Below are 17,753 nucleotides of genomic sequence, written 5' to 3'. Positions count from 1 at the left end.
CTCTGGACTCTTACCGGGTCTTGGATTGTTGGGCTTCAGATATTCAGATCTAGGGTTTTCTTTGGTTGTTTGAGCCCGGCAGGGTGCTCAGGGCCTGCTTGCTGCTCGGCGTCCTGCTCGGGGCGCCGTGCTGTGGGAGGGCTGAGCCTGGGCTCTGCTCTCTCCAGCCCGCTCTTGGATGTTGTTGTTTGCTGTTTGAGTCACATCTACCAGGAGTGCTCAGAGGTCACTCCTGGTGGGGTTCAGGCATGAATTTAGGTCTGCTGGACAAGGCCAAGCGCCCTGCCCTCTGTACTGTCTCTCTGGCTCGCTCTGTGATTTTAGTTTTTTTCTTGTTGTTTTGGTTTTGGATCACACCTGATGATGCTCAGGAATTGCTCCTGGCTCTGCACTCAGGAATGACTCCTTGCAGTGCTCAGGGGACCGCATGGGGTGCCAGGGATCGAACCCAGGTAGGCCATGTGCAAAGCAAGGGCCCTAACTGCTGTACGGTCCGACCCTGAATTTTAACTTTGTAAGGGCAGTTCTGCAGTTCTGTGCCACCTGGGCCTGTGCTCTGGGTTTCCTCTAGTCCTTCAGCCTGTGGGTTTCACCGACCCTTTTTATACTTGTTTGTTTTGTTTTGGGATTTGGACTACACCCGGCAGTGCTCAGGGCTTACTCCTGACTCTGCACTCAGCAATTACTTCTGGCAGTGTCTGGGGGACCGTATCAGATGCTGAGGCTCGAACCCAGGTCAGCTGTGTGCAAGACAAGTGTCCTACTTGCTGTATTATCGCTCTGGCCCCTGACTAGTCTGGGCACCCCTGGGATGAGGTGGTAGGGGGGCTCAGTGAGCCATCCCTGGGCAGGGTGGGGTGGCAGGAGCTAGAGCCTTCAGAGATGTCTCTGCCAGCATGTTGTGGCTCTCCCGGGGTCTGGGGGCAGGGGGCTTCCCTCTTAGTTCCTCCCCTCAGCCCCACTCTTGACCTGGTGTTCCCACGTCTCGGCTGAGCTTGCTGACTCCCCAAGGGGGCGCGGGAGGCCCTGGCGTTGGTGGGGTGTGGGGCCTGCCCTCGCCCCCCTCAGCATAGCGTGCCAGTGAGGGCCTGGCCGGGCCTGGCCACCGGCTCCTGTCTTGTCGGATGTGCTGTCCTTGGGCTTGGCTCCTTGGCGGGGAGGGGCACGGAGCCATTGGGTGTCTGCCTCTGAATAGCTGGGCACTCAGCCTCTGTCCACCACCTCCCCTGCTGCCTTTGTCACGTGACCAGTCTCTGTCTGGAGCAGTCACTTGCTGCAGTGGCTTCAGGGTAACGTGAGGCCTAGGGACGGGGCAGTTGGTCTGCCTGTCATTTGTCACCAGCTCGATACACGTTCGGCGAGTGGACGCCCTGTCTTGCCCTTCTGGCGGTGGCAGAGGGGTGGAGCCCGGAAGGCCACAGGCACAGTGACTGTGTTTGCCGAGTCCTCCGTGCCACCGTGTAGCGGGAGCTCTGGAAGCTCCAGTCCTCCGGCAGCCTCCCTGGTTGGCCTTCGTGCCGTCCCTGGGGCCCCCGTGGCCTGCTGACCTCCTCCTCCCCCTCCTTGCATCTCACCAGGGCATCTGTGAGGACTTGAGGCTGGGGGAGGGGAAGGAACCCTTTTCCTCGGCAGAGAGGAATGTCCTTCCTGCCAGAGGCCACCGCTTGATATACGTCGCCGCGTGCCCAGATCCCAGCCCGCTACACAGAGGTGACGTCAGTCCCAGAGACTTGGGTGTAAACAGTCTCTGCGCCCAGGCTGGGCGGCAGGGCCAGCTAGGGCAGCTGTGCCGGGCTGTCCGAGGGTGAAACCAGTTGTCCTGCTTGGATCTGGTCCCTAACGTTTGCTGACCTGAGGTGCCACATCTGCAGAGTGGGAGCTGAATGGGACTGGGAACCACGACAGACTTGGCAGAGGCCGGGCCGGCAGACAGCAGTGCAGCTGTGCTCGCCGCCCGAGGGGGGACCTTGACATGGATCAGGGGTTTGTTGAGAAAGACGAGACCCCCCCCCAGACAGAACGTGCCTCTGGGGAGCACTGTGAGGGGGACCATGTGTGTCTGTCTCCAGGGACAAACCCGAGCTCCTCCCGCAGGTGTCAGCCACGGTTCCGAGCTGTGTCCCTCCCTCAGTTGTCAGCATGTCAGAGTAGGGGCTGGCCCCAGACACCGCGGGGGGTGTCGGCGGCCCAGAGGCTGTCGGCCTGCCAGCGCTTCCTGGTGTCCTTGTCCTTGTGTCCGCTCCCCAGAGACCCCTGAGAGGGAGCAGTGGGTCAGCTCTCATTCCTGAGCACTGGCTGAGGTCACTTTGGGGGTTGGGGTGGGGGAGCAGCTGAGGTGTCTGAGCGGGGACAGCTGAGTGGGCGACAGGTGGGTTCGGGCTTGGCTGCGCAGGGCAGGGCGGGCCTTCAGCTCTGTCTGCCTTGGTCTGGCTTTCTGGAGTGTGGGTGGGTGTGTTTCCCCCGGGCCTGGCCTTGGGCCCCACCCTCTTCTGGCTTGTGTCTCCTGTAGTGGACGCTCCCCCTGGGGTCCCCCCCTTTCTTTTCACACAGCTGGTTATTGGCAGGCCTGGGTGCCCTCCAGCGCACTGCCCCTTGCTGCAGCTGCGGTGGAGCAGGGCCTTTCTGGCCCGCTACCCCTGCGGCCTGTGGGCAGTGCTGGGGCCCGCCTGCCTTCCCGAGCTGCTCTGGGGAGGAGCCGGCTCTAGCCCTGCAGTTTGGCCAGAGGCACGTGGCTCTGCTTCTGGGAAGCCTCGGGAGCATGTGACGGCCAGAGGTGTGGACAGTGCTGTGTTGCCCTTTGTTTCTGTCTGGGCGGGTGTTGGGCAGAGGGGGCGGGGCTGGTGAGCGGTCACCTTCTTCAGATTTGCATCTTTTGTTTATTATTTATTGGTTTTTGGTTCTCTGGCCACAGCAGTGCTCAGGGCTGATTCCTGTGGGTTGGTGGGTGCTATCGGGGTGCTGGTGGGGGGGTCAAACCGGGGTCGGCCTTGTGCCAGACAGACTCTACCTGCTGTCCTGCTACTCCCGTTCCGGGTTCTGGCTCTTATAAAACACTGTTCATCGTTGCCGGGGCCCTCCGGCCGGGGGCTTGCCGGGCCTGCTCCTGCAGTGCTCTGGGCAGGACTGGGAGTCACTTGTGCAGGGCATGTGCCCCTCCTCAGCCCAGCCTGCGCCCAGCGCCCAGCAGGCATGTTGGAGAGGGAGGCCTGACTTCTGCGTGGGTTTGTGCTGTGGTTTTGGTTTGCTGCCTCTTGACCCTTGTCCTTCCTCTGCCCTCAGACTTTGGGGCAGGTTTTGTCCTATAGTGATGTGGGGGGCTCCCGCTTGTGTCTGGGGGGGGGATCCTTAACCTGAGCTCCTGGTTTCTGTGGATCTGGGTTGGGGGCACACAGCACAGGTCCTTGGGTTGAGTTCTGGGGAAGCAGAGGATGACCCCAACTTGCTGGCACTGGGGAGCACATCAAGGCCCTGGACTTGCCTTGACTGTCAGTGTGGGGGGAGAGAGAGAGAGAGAGAGAGAGAGAGAGAGAGAGAGAGAGAGAGAGAGAGGGAGGAGAGAGAGAGAGAGAGAGAGAGGAGAGAGAGAGAGAGATCCCTTCTTAAAGTAGGGCTATAGCCTGGGAACCTGTCTGACCGGTGGGGCCAGCCACTAGCCACGTGGGGCCTGTCTTCCTGCTGGTTTGGCCAAACGTGGGCCTCCCAGAGCAGAGCGCCCCCTGCTGACCAGCCTCTGCTCTTCCTCCACCTGCACAGTTCGCCGTTGTAGAGGGTCCTTGCTCTTGCTGTCTGTGTGACTGGAGTGCTTTCTTCTGAAACTGTCCCAGGACCCAGTTTTTTTTTTCCTTTAAAAAAAAAAAAGAGAGAGAGACCATAATACACACAATTACAGAGTTGCTCATGCTTGAGTTTCAGTCATACATTGTCCCAGCACCTGTCCCTTCCCCAGTGCGGTCTCTGGCACCAGTGTCCCCAGTTCCCCTCCACACCCACACCCCCACCTGCCTCTCTGGCAGACACTTCTCTCCTTCCCCCCCGCTTTTTTCCTTTCAGGCACTGTGGTCTGCGATATTATTACTGAAAGGATATCATGCGTATCACTTTACCTCCTCTCAGCACTCAGTCCTTGTCCAGAGTGATCACTGCCGACTCTCATTGTCACGTGGTTCCTTTTCTGTCCTGACTGCACTCTGTCCTGCCCCCCTTGTGGCAAGCTTCCTGCCAAGGACCAGTCCTCTTGGCCCTGGTTTCCATTGTCTTTGGGTATTGTTGGTTTGTTTTTGTTACTGGGCCACACCTGGCGATGCTCAGGGGTTCCTGCTGGCTCTGCACCTGAGAATTATTCCTGGCAGGCTCAGGGACCCTCTAGAGTGCCGGGGATTGAACCTGGGTCAGCTGTGTTCAAGGAAAGCATCCTGTCAAAGTACTGTTACTCTGGCCCCAGGCCCAGACAGCCTGGCAGGAGGAGGAGGGGTTTTGGGCACCCCGAGAGGTTAGTATCTTCTTTAACATGCAGTCTTGAGGACCCAGATTAGTATTTGTTAAAACTGGTTTGATTCATTTCCCCCTTCCTTTCCCCTGTTATTGCTGTTCCTGTGATGGGAGCACAAACTTGCCTGTGGTGTTCAAGTTCTGTCTCTCTGTCACTCGTGCACACACACACACTCGTGCTCGCGCCCACATGTATGCACGTTGTGTGCCTCTGGGGATCACATGCAGTACTTGGGATTGGAATGGAATTGGCGCCACCAGTGAGCCAGTCCTGGGCGCCAGGTCAGCTTCTGCCGTTAGTGGGAGGGAGCAGCATGATCCCCCAGCGTGATCGCTGCATTCTCGAGCCGAGGCTCTGGGCCTGCCTGGTGTGGGCCTGAGCCAGGCTGGGTGCCCGTCCCTTTGACTCGCCGAGACGGCCGGGGGCCAGGGGCCGGCTCCTGCTTCTGCCGCACCCCAGGTGAAGCTCAGTGACCTGGGGTGTGAGAGCAGCTGGCGGGCCCGGGGCAGAGCTGCTTCATGACGGGCAGCCGCTGGGCACTCCCGCATGGTTCTGCAGCGTGTGGGCTGTGTCCAGTGAGACCTGCCTCCACCCCTCGGCGCGGAAGGGCAGCTGTCCGTATCTTGCTTTGTGAAGGACCAAGCCGAGTAGTGGCTCTTTCTTTACTTTCCCCCTCCCTTTTTTCTGGATTTTGGGCCACACCCCATGGTTTTTAGGGTTTACTCCTGGCTCTGTGCTCAGGAATCACTTGCAGTGAGCTCGGGGACCAGGGATTGAAGCCGGTCAGCCCTCTGCAAGGCAAGTGCCCTGCCTGTTGAACTATCTCTCCGGCCTTGTAATTAATTTCTTTTTTTTCCAGGCTGGGGTGGGACATAGGAACTTCTATGTGAGGCGTGTACTTGGCCGCTGGGCCACCTTGGGCGTGCTCCTGTGGGTCAGGGTTGCTGGGCCTGGCTGACTCCTGCTGGGGAGATAGCAGGGACTGGAGGCCCCCCACCCCGGGCTGTTTCCAGGGCAGCCTTGTCTGGCCGCATCCCAGGTCCCCGGGTGTGTTGACGAGACACCACTTCCACGGGAGCTGCTGGTTGGTCCGTGTGTGGCAGCGAGCCAGCTGCTACTAGACACACCTGGCCTCGGTCTCGCACTGTGGCGGGGGCACTGTGGCCCCAGAGGCCAGTCGTCTGCATGCAGGTGTGCCTCGTGGTTGAGAAGGGGTGGAGCAGTGCCTCCGCAGCACGGAGAGTTGGGCTGGCCTCGCCTGTCCAGCGCCCCCGCTCATGGTGTTGAACGCCTCTCACCTGCGCACAGGGGCTCACGTTGTGGGCAGGACATGGCCACGCACAGAGGGAAGGTGAGCTGCCCTCTCTGCCACGACTTCTGGCTCTTGTTTGTCCAGGGCTTTCCTGTGCCAGGAGTTGGGTGTGGTCACTTTCGGGTCACCCAGAGCTTCCTGGGAGTGGAGGGGGGCACTGGTCAGTCTCAGGAGGACCTGTGCAGACTGTGTGTCTGTCTCTCCGGAGAAACAGATCTTCTCCAGTGCAGCCGCAGCGGTCAAAGCCCTTTTGTTTTCATTCTGTTGGTCTGAGGGAGCTCGGGGACTCCCCTGACTGCGCGCTGGGCTGCTCCCGGCGGTGCTGGGCCCAGATCGGCGCCTCCCCTTCAGTCCTTCCGTTCCCTGCTGCCACAGAGCATCCTGCACAGACCGCCTCTTCTGGTCTGGGGCCAGGCGGCCGTGCTGGGTCTTACAGGCTGGCTTGTGAGGGCTCCACGGAACTGCAGGCTGGAGCAAGGCCACCCGCCGTCCTCTGCTCAGGCCCTGGCCATCTGCCAGGGACAGCTCCTGCCTCTGGGCTCCCGTCGCACGAGGCCCTGCCCACGCCTCTTCTCAGGACCCCTGGTGTTTTGCAGTGGGTCTGCCGGGAGCATCCGGCTTGTCTCTCGGCCCTGATTGACTCACAGTTTTTCACCCTTTTGAATCACCCCTTTGCCATTGGGAGTCTCTGGAGGCCGGCGTGGCAGCCTGTGTGCGTCTCCGATGCTCAGGCGCTGCAGTGTTACAGGGGCTGGGGGCAGCCACACCACGCCTGTGCAGTCTCCTGGTAATGCTCTGACCCCAGGCCGGTCTGTCTGTGGGCTAGCCGGATGGGTGTCACGGTCACTGTGTGGTGTCTCAGGGACCGTGTTCATTGTGTGGGTTCGTGTGGGCACGGTAGCCTGGGTTGCCCCCCCCCCCCCCCCCCCCCCCCCGCTCCCCGCCGTGTCCTTTCCGTTTTGTTTTGGGCCATACTTGGAGGTGGGGGTGGGGCAGGCTGGTCCTGGCCCTGTGCTCAGGAGTGACCCCTGGTGGTGCTCTGAAGGGAGTGCCAGGGAGTGAGCCAGGAGTCTGCCGCGGGCAAGACAAGTCCCTAACCCTGAGCCGCCTCCCAACCCGGATTCAGATACCGGGATGGAGAATTCCAGGTGGATTTCGTTTGACAGTTTTCTAAATACTCATTGTCTGACCCGAACCCTGGGGCCAGGAGACGTGGCACAGGTGTGCCACCCTCTTCCAGAATACCAGGGCTAGTCCTGGGCCCCAGCCGTGCTAGGAGAGCCTGAGCGAAAGGGCTGAGGAGGTAGCCCACAGGGCTGGAGCACGAGGGTTTCATGCAGTCGGCCTGGGTTTGATCCCCAGCACCTCATGGTCACCTGAGCACTGCCGGGAATGACCTCCCCCCCCCAACAGCCAGGGATAGCTGTTGAGCGCCGCCATGTTTGGCCCAGAAGTTGAAATTAATAAACCAAAGGAATGTGTCTGCACATCCATGTCAAATAGAAAGGACCTAGTCCCTGTTCTTTTTCCTTTTGCTTGTTTTTTGTTTGTTTGGGGGTCATACTCAGCAATGCTCAGGTCTTACTCCTGGCTCTGCACTCAGGAATTACTCCTGGCAGTGCGCGGGGGACAGTGTGGGGTGCCAGGGGCTCACCCTGAGTGAGCTGTGTGCAAGGCAAATGCCTTCCCCACTATCCTGTCGGTCCAGCCCCATTCCCTGTTCTTGAGGCTCATTCCTCCTGGAGGAGAATGCTGGTGGTTAGAAAGAGATCCTAGATAAAAGGACATGCCAGGGAGCCCTTGGGCATCTGTGTCCCAGTGACTTTTTGGTGGGCCCAAGGGATAGGACAGCGGGGAGGGCACTTGCCTTGCTCACTGCTTACCTGGGCTCAATTCTTGGCAACCCACAGGGTCCCTGAGCACTGCCAGGAGTAGTTCGTTAGTGCAGTGAGGAGTAAACCCTGAGCACTGCTGGTGTGGTTTAAACACCAAAACCAAAAAACAAGTGCCTTGTGGCTGGGCCCATCCTGCTCTTGGCTGATCTCTGCTCCTGGCCCGGGGTGGGGAGGCCCCAAGTGGGGTAGCAGGCGCTTGTGCGATTCTCGTGGTTTGGGGGAAGGTTTTCAGCCAGGGGGGCTGCAAGCATGTGGAGAAGGGTCATCCCTGCAGCTGTCCCATCTTGCCCAGCTGTGGGTGACCCGTTTCCTGCTGGCAGCCGTTGTGCCCCTGAGCAGGGGGTGGGGGGGTCAGGGGAAGGAGCATCCCCCTGGCTTGGACTTGGTCTCACCTGATGCCTCTCATCGACTTTCTTGGGTCCCAGTTCTTAACTTGTGCCTTATAGTCTGGGGTAGACAGAATATTCCTGCTTAAAAATGTCTCTCGGGTACAGAGTGCTTCCCCAGGGTTCCTGTGGCCTGTGCGCTTTGGAGTAGGTGGGAGGCTTGTGCCGGGGCTCTCCAGCACTGTAGCCGCTCTGGCCGTGCCTCAGCGATTGGGCACCATGGCCTCCAGATCGGCTCCTCACCGCCAAGTTGAATGTAGGCTGAGTCCACCTACTGTCGGTGCCTGTGGACAGTCGCATGTGGCAGGGGGAAGGCGCTGCTTTCTGGTTATCTCAGGTTCTGTTGCTGTGTGGGGGCATATGAGACCCTCAGTGTCTGGAGCTGCCCCCCTGAACATTGCCTGTCCTGTCTGGAGGCTCTTGTTCCGTGATCATACTGACCCCCCCCAACCTCACCCCGCCGGTCCTGAGCGCATGCGTGTGGCCAGCTGCATGGCCCACTGCCCTAAGGGCTCGCCGCCCCGGAGTGGGTTGTATGGCCCTGGTGATTTGTCCTCCCTGCCCAGTGGTGCCTGTCCCATGAGACCTGTGCCTCCCTCGCTGGCCTGGTGAGGTCTCACAGGTTTACATTTCCATGGAGCTGGGGCTGGTTCCCGCGGGGAGAGTCCCGGACCATGGTGGGGCCCTCGAGAATGCTCGGGCTGTGAACAGAGGTGTCCTGGGGGCAGCGGCCAGGGTGCCCGACACCCTGAGGGGCTCAGTCCACCAGGTTGGGGCATTGGGGGTTTAATGTGTTTTTCTTTTTCTATATTTAAGGCAGATCGGGAGCGGTGCCAAGAAAAATTTCCTTACTAGATGACATTTCATCGCAATGTCCGATCGTTTGGGGCAAATAACCAAGGGCAAGGATGGGAAAAGCAAGTATTCGACGCTCAGCCTGTTTGATAAGTATAAAGGAAAATCAGTAGACGCGATCAGATCCTCAGGTAAGGAAGGACGGGACAGGGGGTGGGGGGCACCTGGGAAATGTTGGGGGTGGAACTTAATTTACATGAGCATTTCTTTCGGGGTTCCATGGGTTCGCTGTTCTGTACCCTCATGGGGAAGCTGCCTGAGCAGCTGGGCAAGCTTTAGTGTTCTGTGCCTGCGATGGCTCCAGGCAGTGGTTGTTCCTGTATACCAAGGCCACAGCTGCACGGTCAGTGGCGGGGAGCATGTGGGATGGGTTTTTTTTTTTTAATTTTTGGGTCACACCCGGCGATGCACAGGGTTACTCCTGGCTCTGCACTCAGGAATTACTCCTGGCTGTGCTCAGGGGACCATATGGGATGCTGGGAATCGAACTCGGGTTGACCGCGTGCAAGGCAAACGCCCTCCCCGCTGTGCTATTGCTCCAGCCCCTGGGATGGGGTTTTGTTTCTGTTTGTATTTGGTTTTGTTTTTTGGGCCACACCTGGTGGTGCTCAGGGGTTGCTCCTGGCTCTGCACTCATGAATCACTCCTGGTGGTGCTCAGGGCACCTTTTGGACTGACAGGGATTGTACCCTGTCGGCCACATGTAAGGCAAACGCCCTCCCTGCTGTGCCATCGCTCCAGCCCTCGGGAGGGAGGGCTGCCCGGCTCCGCCGTACTGCCGACTCCCTGGGCCTGCACCCCGGCTGGTACCGGAGCTCTGTGAGCTCTCAGCAGCCCTTGTCTTGGGTCCAGGGTGGCCCCAGCTCTGCCTCTTTGTTACACTGAGGGCTGGGGTGCCGCTGCGTGGGCAGCTCCTGCCTCTGTGACGTGGGCACTGCCTCTCTGCCCCTCTCTCGTGCAGTCATTCCTCGACATGGCTTACAGAGTCTTGGGAAAGTTGCCACAGCCCGGCGGATGCCACCGCCTGCGAACCTGCCAAGCTTGAAGTCTGAGAACAAAGGAAACGACCCCAACATCGTGATAGTACCCAAGGACGGAACGGGATGGGCAAACAAGCAGGATCAGCAAGACCCAAAGAGGTGAGCTCATGGCGGGGGGCTCCCGGGGGATCCCTGGGCGCGTCGGCCCCTCTGCCCGGTGCCGCCTGCTCCGTGGCCTCATCAGGGAGGGCCGCCTCACCCAGGGCTGGTCAGAGGCTCCGAGCAGTTCCAGGAGCAGCAGTGTGGTCCGAGCTGGGGTCCAAGAACTCCGTCCCTGGGCCCAGAGCACCCCGCACAGGGCTGCGCCCCAGCGCCTGGCTTACTGTGGTGGAGGCCTGCGGGCTTCTGGGCACTTGCTCATTCAAGACACGGCGTCTCGAGCCTGCTGTGTGGTGGCCTGGTGCAGAGGTCTGGCACCCATCCTGGCACCCGCCAGTCGGTGTCAGCCAGGCCAGAGGGTCGGGAAACCAAACCGGAAGTCTTCCCGAAGGCCTCAAGGACGGCCGACCTTACCTGCACAGAGCCCGTCTGGCCGTCTTCCCCTGTCCCTTGAGCTCTAGCTAGCGACCCTGGAGCTCAGTTCCTCCTCCACTGGAGACAGCAGCACAACTTCCCTGATTGCCGGTTCCCTCCATGCAGACAGGGTCACAGGGTCAAGGAGGGACCCACCCTGCTCGTCCGGGACAGCCACAGGGTCTCCTGGCGGGTTGCTGAGAGTGGCTGCTGGGATCTAATGGTCGGATGTGTGATTTCCGTTTGGGAGCTCGGAGTCCGGGAGCAGTTTTGCTTCTGCGAAAGAGGGCTGGGATGTAGCTCCAGGGCTGGTGCAGGAGCTGGTGACGGCAGGATCACACCTGGGCAGCTGTACCTGAAGGTACCGCGTCCCCGCCCCCCCTTCCAGCAGAGACTACTCCCAGGAGACTCCCTGAGCTCCAGGCAGAGGCCCTCGGCCACCCCCTCCCACAAAGTATGAGGTGTAGTGCCCGGGCGTGGGGAATGCAAGAGTGGCCCGGAGCCTGCTGCTGTGTGCCGAGTCGTGGAGGCTGGGGAAGGTGTCAGGCTGGGTTTTCAGCCTACAGCAGAGTGCCCGGTGCTGTTGGCTAGACCCTGGCCGAGTAGCTCACTGCCTGCCCGGCAGCAGTGGCCCAGAGGTGTCAGAGGCAGCCAGGGCGCCCGCTGGGGACCTTGGCTGTGCATCAGTTAGGGAGTTATCTGGATGGGGCTCATTGCGGTTTGATCCATGGCCGGGAGAGTTCTGGGCACTGATTCGGGTTGGCCCTGGTGCAGGGAGGGGCTCTGCCCCCTGTGCTCTCCCACAGACAGAGAATCCCACACCTTCCCCACCTCTTAGGTGGGGTCACAGTGCTGAGTGTGGGGGTTGCAGGAAGTTTGGCAGCAGTAAAAGGTTTCTCAGTGCATCTGACCAAAATGGAATCCGAGTCGAGCCTGCAGTGTCGGGGGGTGCTTGCCGGGTGGTTCTCTGGGGAGGGAGGCCATGGCAGGCGGCTTGCAGGAGGGTGGCCATGCCGAGGCCAGGAGCCTGCACGGACCTTCACAGGTGAGAGATAGGAGGACACATGAGTTTCCAAGCAGCCTCTGGTGGCCTTGAGCTGTAGGTCAGGGGCTCCAGGGAGCAGCCCGTGTCTGGCAGTGACCCCACTGGTGTGCTCCCTGTCACTTGGTTGTTTGAAGGGCTTTCCAGTTCAGAGGAGTGGGAGGTCTGACCCGTCTTTTAAAAAAAGTGTTAGCTATAACCCTGTGATTTACCAAGTTGTTCATAATACAGGCCTGCAGTATTCCAACACCAGTCCTACCACCCGTGTCACCTTCCTTCTGTCCACTGATGTCCCCAGTTTCCCACCCAGCACCCTAGACTGCCCCCTTGCAGGTGCAAATAGATGTTTCATATGGTTTGTTACAACACAGGAAAATGGAATGATCAAGCCTTAGATCGGTAGTAGTCAATTTGTGATAGTTGTCGTATCTCGGTGGTGCTACTGAAGTCATTATCTGAGCGTCTGCTGTGCTGGTTGGTGCCAGCTGAGCGTCCTTGTTATTGTTTAGGCTCTGAACCCGGTGGGCTTCTGTGCGACTTCCCCATCTAGATTTCTGACAGCACTGGGAAAGTTGGAGGTATCCAGGAGCTGAGACACTTCGGTGGCTCGGCAGCTGGGTGTGACTCAGTTGTGTCAGAGGGTATCGGGTGTGGCTTCGGGCATCCGCCCGTCCCCATTCTGAGCAGGCCCCAGAGTTCTCAGCCAGTGTACCTGGGAAGGTTCAGCGTGATCCGGAATGTTCTTTTGAAAGTGTGGCACTGGGCTGGTGCTGTGCCGCACCATGGAGGCCTATCCTGTCTGAAGAGACACAGATGGTGGGTGCTTCAGTGTCTGCCAGCAGGTGTGCCTGGGGCTATCCCCGGTGCTGTGCTCCCCTCCCCCGCCCCCCAGGGAGGGATGGAATCTTCTCCTGGCCCAGACCGTGCTGGCCCCGGGGCTGCGGTCCCCTGTATGAGCAGACTCGGGAGCGTGTGGGTGTGCCGCTGACGCCTGTGTCCTGCCTGTTCCCAGTTCCAGTGTGACGGCCTCTCAGCCGCCGGAGTCGCTGCCGCAGCCGGCTTTGCAGAAATCTGTCTCCAGTTTACAGAAGCCGACGCAGTCGACCAGTCAGGAGGTAGGCGCGCACACGGGCAGCCCGGGCTGGGGGCCTGGGGAGTGTTTCCATCTGGGGCCCAACCCAAGTCCTGGTCCCGCTGCCTCGCAGTGAGCCTGCTCAGGCCCGTGACCCTGTGTTTGCTCCGTGGAGGTTGGTGTCCAGGAGAGCCCCAGAGGATGGAGCCACTGGGGAGTGTGTCTGCTGCTTGGCCGTCTCAGTGCAGTCAGTGGCCCGCCTTCCCTGGGAGCCAGACTTGGCCACCGCTCTGAGAAGACCTCTGTGGGGACTGAGCTCCGTGCTGTCATTGTGATTGGAATGGGACCGAGAGACGTTATAGTAGGCAGGGCTGCCATGCACACTGGGTTTGAGCTTTAATGCTGCCTGTAGTTCCTGAGTGACCTCCAGGAGTGACTCCTGAGCACTGATCCAGGAGTAATCCCTGAGCACTGCTGGCTATAACCCACAAACCAAGTTTAAAAAAAAAAAGAAAAAGAAGGAAGGCTTTCTTAGTGCCGGGTGCCGTGCCTTGTATTCACCTGCGCCTTGGCCTCCCTGTCTGCAGGGAGTTTGTGACTCACCCCTCCAGCTGTGCTCTGGGAAGTAAAGGCAGAGAGGATGCCGCACTCACAGCCCTGCCTGCTCCCCAGGGCCCCTGACCAGCGGAGCATAAGAGTTGCACTTGTGTCTGGTTTCTGGAATTGTAAACTAAGTGAGACGTTGGGACCGTGGTTTGCTTGTTTTTTTTGGTTTGGGGGCACAACTGGCGGTACTTGGGGCCTGACTCTTTTTTTTTTTTTTGCTTTTTTGGGTCACACCCTGTGGTGCTCAGGGGTTACTCCTGGCTCTGCACTCAGGAATTACCACCTGGCAGTGCTCAGGGGACCATATGGGATGCTGGGAATCGAACCCGGGTCGGCCGAGTGCAAGGCAAACGCCCTACCCGCTGTGCTATCGCTCCAGCCCCTGACTCTTCCAGTGCTCAGGGGACCATGCAGTGCCAGGGCTGGAGCAGGCAAAGCTTGTGCTCTCGAGCTCTCTGGAGCCATGATTTCAGACTGGGCCTGTCCACGAGCCGTCCGGGAGCAGCATGCGCCTACACCGAGCAGCCAAGGGCCCGAGCACTGCGAGAGCGGCCTCCACTGGGGAGTGCAGACAGAAACGGGGGGCTGAACATGCCAGGGCACAAGCACGTGCTGTGTACGTGGAGCCCAGAGGGCCCCTGGCCAGGAGGCCACTGTGGGGTGTGATCCAAAAAGTGCAGTGAAGAAACGAAAGGGCAAAGAACCGGAGCTGCAAAACTTCGCGTAGCTCCTGACTGGGGCAGCTTGACCTGGGTGTCCGTCACCGAGAGAGTCGTCTGGTGGCAGCGCGGTGCAGGTGGCCTCCTCTGCTCTCGATGTGGAGTGGGCAGAAACTGGCCAGGGCACCTTCAGGGCAGAGGTATTAGTCTCCCTCTGTGTGCTGCCCATCCTGTCCTCATTCTCTCCAGTCCAGCGCCTGCGGGCGGGCAGGAGGAGGGGAGCAGCGTCTCCCTCAGGTGGTCTTTGTGTGGAGACAAAGACCTGGTCTCTGCTGGTCTGCCCTGGTCCTTCAGGGTGGCTGGAGGGAGTGGCCGACTCCCCTGGCCTCTGCAGGATGGCCCTGGAGCTTCAGGCCGCCTCGGCACTGTCTTGAGAAACTGGTACAGGGTATTGTTGGGGGGACACTGGAACTCAGTGGGCAGGGCTGGCAGCAAGCGTTTCGCACAGAGGCAGTGAGTGTGGGGACAGTCCTGGCTCTGCCTTTCTTGCTGAACCTTGCCACTATTGGGAGGACCTCCCCAGAACGGGAGGAGGGTTTGCAAATGGGGTGTGCGTGGGGGAGTGCTGGGGCCATGTGGTGATGGTGCCACGGCGGGGTGCTGCTTCCAGTGGCGCTGGCACGGCTCCTCAGGTGTTCCGAATCAGGGTTTGGGCTCTCTGCAGAGCCAGGCCAGGCAGTGCTGTTGTTCTGGAGCCCAGAGCAGAGGTGGCTGAAGGGTGCCGCTGGGCTGCAGCTGGCAGGGGCTCTGGGGTACCGGCCTTGGGCTGGGAGCTGAACGAGAGCGCAGTGCCTGTCGCTCGTTCCCACGGATCTGGCACCCTCGGTGATGGAGCCCCCTCCTGTGCTTGTCTCCTTTCAGAGTACAAGTTCAGCGCCAGGTGGACCAAAGTCATGGGCACAGCTGAATGGAAAGCCAGCAGGACACGAAGGTGGTAAGTGTGGGGGTACGGGCAGTGGTGCCCCTTGCATGTCAGCTGGAAGCTCAGGGCCGGGCATGCTGAGGGGGACGGAGACTCTCCGAGGTGCAGAGGAGACTTGGAGGGGCACACTGGGGTCAGCGCTGCTCAGCTGTGTGCCGGCCCGTCTATCCTCTGGTGCAGGGCCTTGGGGTGCACGTTTCGATGCAGGGGTCTTACCTCCACGTTTTCCTCCATGAACTGATATGGGGGCTCCGCTGCTGACCAGGACCAGGACCAGGACCAGGACCAGGACCAGGACCAGGCTGTGCCTGGTATTGTCAGTCTTTGCACACACTCCAGCCCTTAAGGGAGCGTGCGAATATCTGGCACAAAGGCCATGTGGGACCCATAGGTGTATGGCCAGGCCCTGGTCCGTGGCGGGGCAGCCACCCGCTGCTCATCTTGGCCTGTCTGGTTATATCCCAGACACCACGAGGGATGTTTTCCAAATAGCCACGCAGCCTCACCCCTGCCAAGAAACTTCTCTCTCGCGCCAGTTATGGTTCTGGAACAAAATGCTCATTTTATGGGGTAAAAGGCATCTTTGATACTATTCTGGCCAGGTTTCTGGGATCTGTGTTACCTGGGGCCACGGATAACCTCCCAGTGGCCCTGGAGGTGCTTACGGGCCATTCCCAGCCAGACTGCCTGGTCCTGTTGGGGTCAGCAGTGCTGGGGAAACAAGGGCCACCCTGGTGGTGCCGGAGGTGAGCAGGGCCTCTGACCCTTTTGGCCATCTCCCAGTCCCCTGAGATGTATTCTTAAGGGCCTGAAATAGTGCGAAGTATGTTGCCATCTGTCCAGAGAATCGGGTGAAGACAGTGCATGTCTCCAAGTGTTGTGAAGGCATCAACTCCGTCTGTGGAGGGGCAGGAGGCCGGGGTCCAATCCCAGCAGCACCAGGAGCACTGTTGGGTGTGGTCCCCCAGTCCAGATGCCAAATAGAAACAACGCTGGGAAGGAGGAGGTGTGGGCGAGTGGGGAGGGGCGGCTGAGAGCCCCTCTCTCTCACTTGTTGGAAAGACCCCTTCGGGGCTAACCCGCCTAGTGTTTCCCAGCCAGCCTGACCGGGTGCCAGTGTTTCCGGGTCTCACCTGGGCCACCCTGGGCTTGACTTGATGGTGTTGGCACCAGGGACACACAAAACCAGGTGCCCAGGATCTAACCAGGCTCCAGGAGCATTTTCTTTGAGGGTGTCGGGGGCAGAGGCGGGGCACAAACAAGAGCAGGAGCAGGAATTGTTCAGTGATCCCGGACCTCGGCTGCCATTCAGAGCACAGCGATGGGAACCCTGGGAACTCGGGGGCTGTGTGTGAACCTTCTGGGTCCTTCCTGCTGGGCACTGGCACTGTTCTTGGCCAGAGTGGGGCTCCTGCTCCCGTGCTGGCCCTGAGAATGCGCGACTAATTGTCACCCACGCATCAGACGGCAGCTGCTGGCTCCTGAACTGTGGGAGCGCAGTCACGGAAGGTCATGCTGGGAAGGACTCATGCCCAGATTACAGGAATAAAGGGGCACTGGGGGAAATGTGGGGAGTGCGCCAGTACAGGGGACGGACGAGCGGGCTTCCTGGGTGGGGAGACAGCACAGAGGTCAGAGGGACCCTGCAGATGTGGCCCCCACATGGGCAGGACAGCCCTTTGTTCTGTCCTTCCAGAAACAGCGACTCTCAGCCCTTCCCGTGTTCCCTGCAGGTCAGCTGTGGGGGTCCTGCTCTTCTGAGCCCCTGGGCAGCACTGGATGCCAAGATGCGCCCTGCAGCACCCGGGGTCTCTCTGCTGGCACAGGTCCTGCCCATCATATTCATGGTTTTCTATTTTCTTGGCAGGTTTAAGGGGCTCAAGCCGACTGTTATCCTTCTCTCCCGAGGAATTTCCGACGCTGAAAGCAGCTGGCGGGCAGGACAAGGCTGGCAAAGAAAAGGGCGTCTTCGATCCGTCGTATGGGCCAGGACCAAGCCTCCGCCCGCAGAGTAAGTGCACTAGGCCCTGCCCGGGACCCCGCCAGCAGAGTGGCCCCCGTCCTTCTGCTAGAGTGGGCTGCTCGCTGTCCAGGCACTCAGCGCTGCGGGCCGGGCAGTGCCACTGCCCTGATCTCTCTTCTCTGCTGAGTCCTGCTGGAGAGGAGTGACCCTGCTTCTCTGTGCCTGCCCGTCCAGCCTTCCTCCCGGTGGCTTTGCTGCGTCCAGGGAGTTAGACAGGATGGATGGATGGACTGACAGTGACGGAGCAAGGGCCACTGGCCTTGTCGAAATTCAGGAGGTGTCTCATTAGTCAGCTGTGCCCATCTAGCCCCATCCTGGCTACTCACCGGGAGCTTTGACGCCCGACTCCTGACCCTTCCAGCCAAGGGAGTCTCTGTTCCCCCTCTCCGTGTCGGGGTATCTGGGCTTGCTCCCTCGATTAGGTGCTGGCACCCTGGTGCTGGGGCTGCTGTGATCCCTCATTCAGTGAGGGCTGGGGACAGAGCCACAGGCACCTCTCCACAGTCTCACCCTGAGCCATGGCCCCTTAATCCACCTGTGCTCCACCTAGGGGTGGCGTATGGCCTTGATGGTCAGGCCGGACAGTGAGCCTGTGGTCAGCAGGACCATGCTGCTGTACTCGGTGGAGTTGGTTTTTGTTGGAGGCCCTAGTGGGCTGAGAATCAGGTGAGGGCTGGGAGCTGATTCCTGGACCCCCCTCCATGTCCCCCCTCCCCCCCGCCACACTGTCTAGAATGATCCCTGAGCTCAGAGTCGGGAGTCAGTGTTGAGTGTTGAGTACTGCTGGCTGTGGCCCCAAAATCAAAACCAAAAGCAAACAACAGGTGAGGTGAGTTTGAAGATGAGATTTCTGCCTCTTGTCCCACTCAGGGATTCTCA

General features: G+C 60.0%; 1 protein-coding gene across 8 annotated transcripts in view; it reads left to right on the top strand.

Moving 5' to 3' along the window:
- PRRC2B (proline rich coiled-coil 2B) overlaps positions 1-17,753 on the top strand; it is a 68,635-nt gene that overhangs the window by 16,098 nt on the left and 34,784 nt on the right. For all 8 annotated transcript variants that reach the window (XM_055140111.1, XM_055140130.1, XM_055140106.1 and 5 more), the window contains 5 exons: positions 8,899-9,068; positions 9,899-10,076; positions 12,545-12,647; positions 14,791-14,863; positions 16,719-16,862. In XM_055140111.1, coding sequence (XP_054996086.1) covers positions 8,954-9,068; positions 9,899-10,076; positions 12,545-12,647; positions 14,791-14,863; positions 16,719-16,862 — 613 coding nt within the window. In that variant the 5' untranslated portion in view covers positions 8,899-8,953. Of the gene's footprint in view, positions 1-8,898; positions 9,069-9,898; positions 10,077-12,544; positions 12,648-14,790; positions 14,864-16,718; positions 16,863-17,753 lie in introns of those variants that run through there.

This window comes from Sorex araneus, chromosome 1, assembly GCF_027595985.1.
Source record: "Sorex araneus isolate mSorAra2 chromosome 1, mSorAra2.pri, whole genome shotgun sequence".
Classification (NCBI taxonomy): domain Eukaryota; kingdom Metazoa; phylum Chordata; class Mammalia; order Eulipotyphla; family Soricidae; genus Sorex; species Sorex araneus.
The sequence above is the reverse complement of the archived record's forward strand: the minus strand, read 5'-3'. Positions and strand labels throughout refer to the sequence as shown.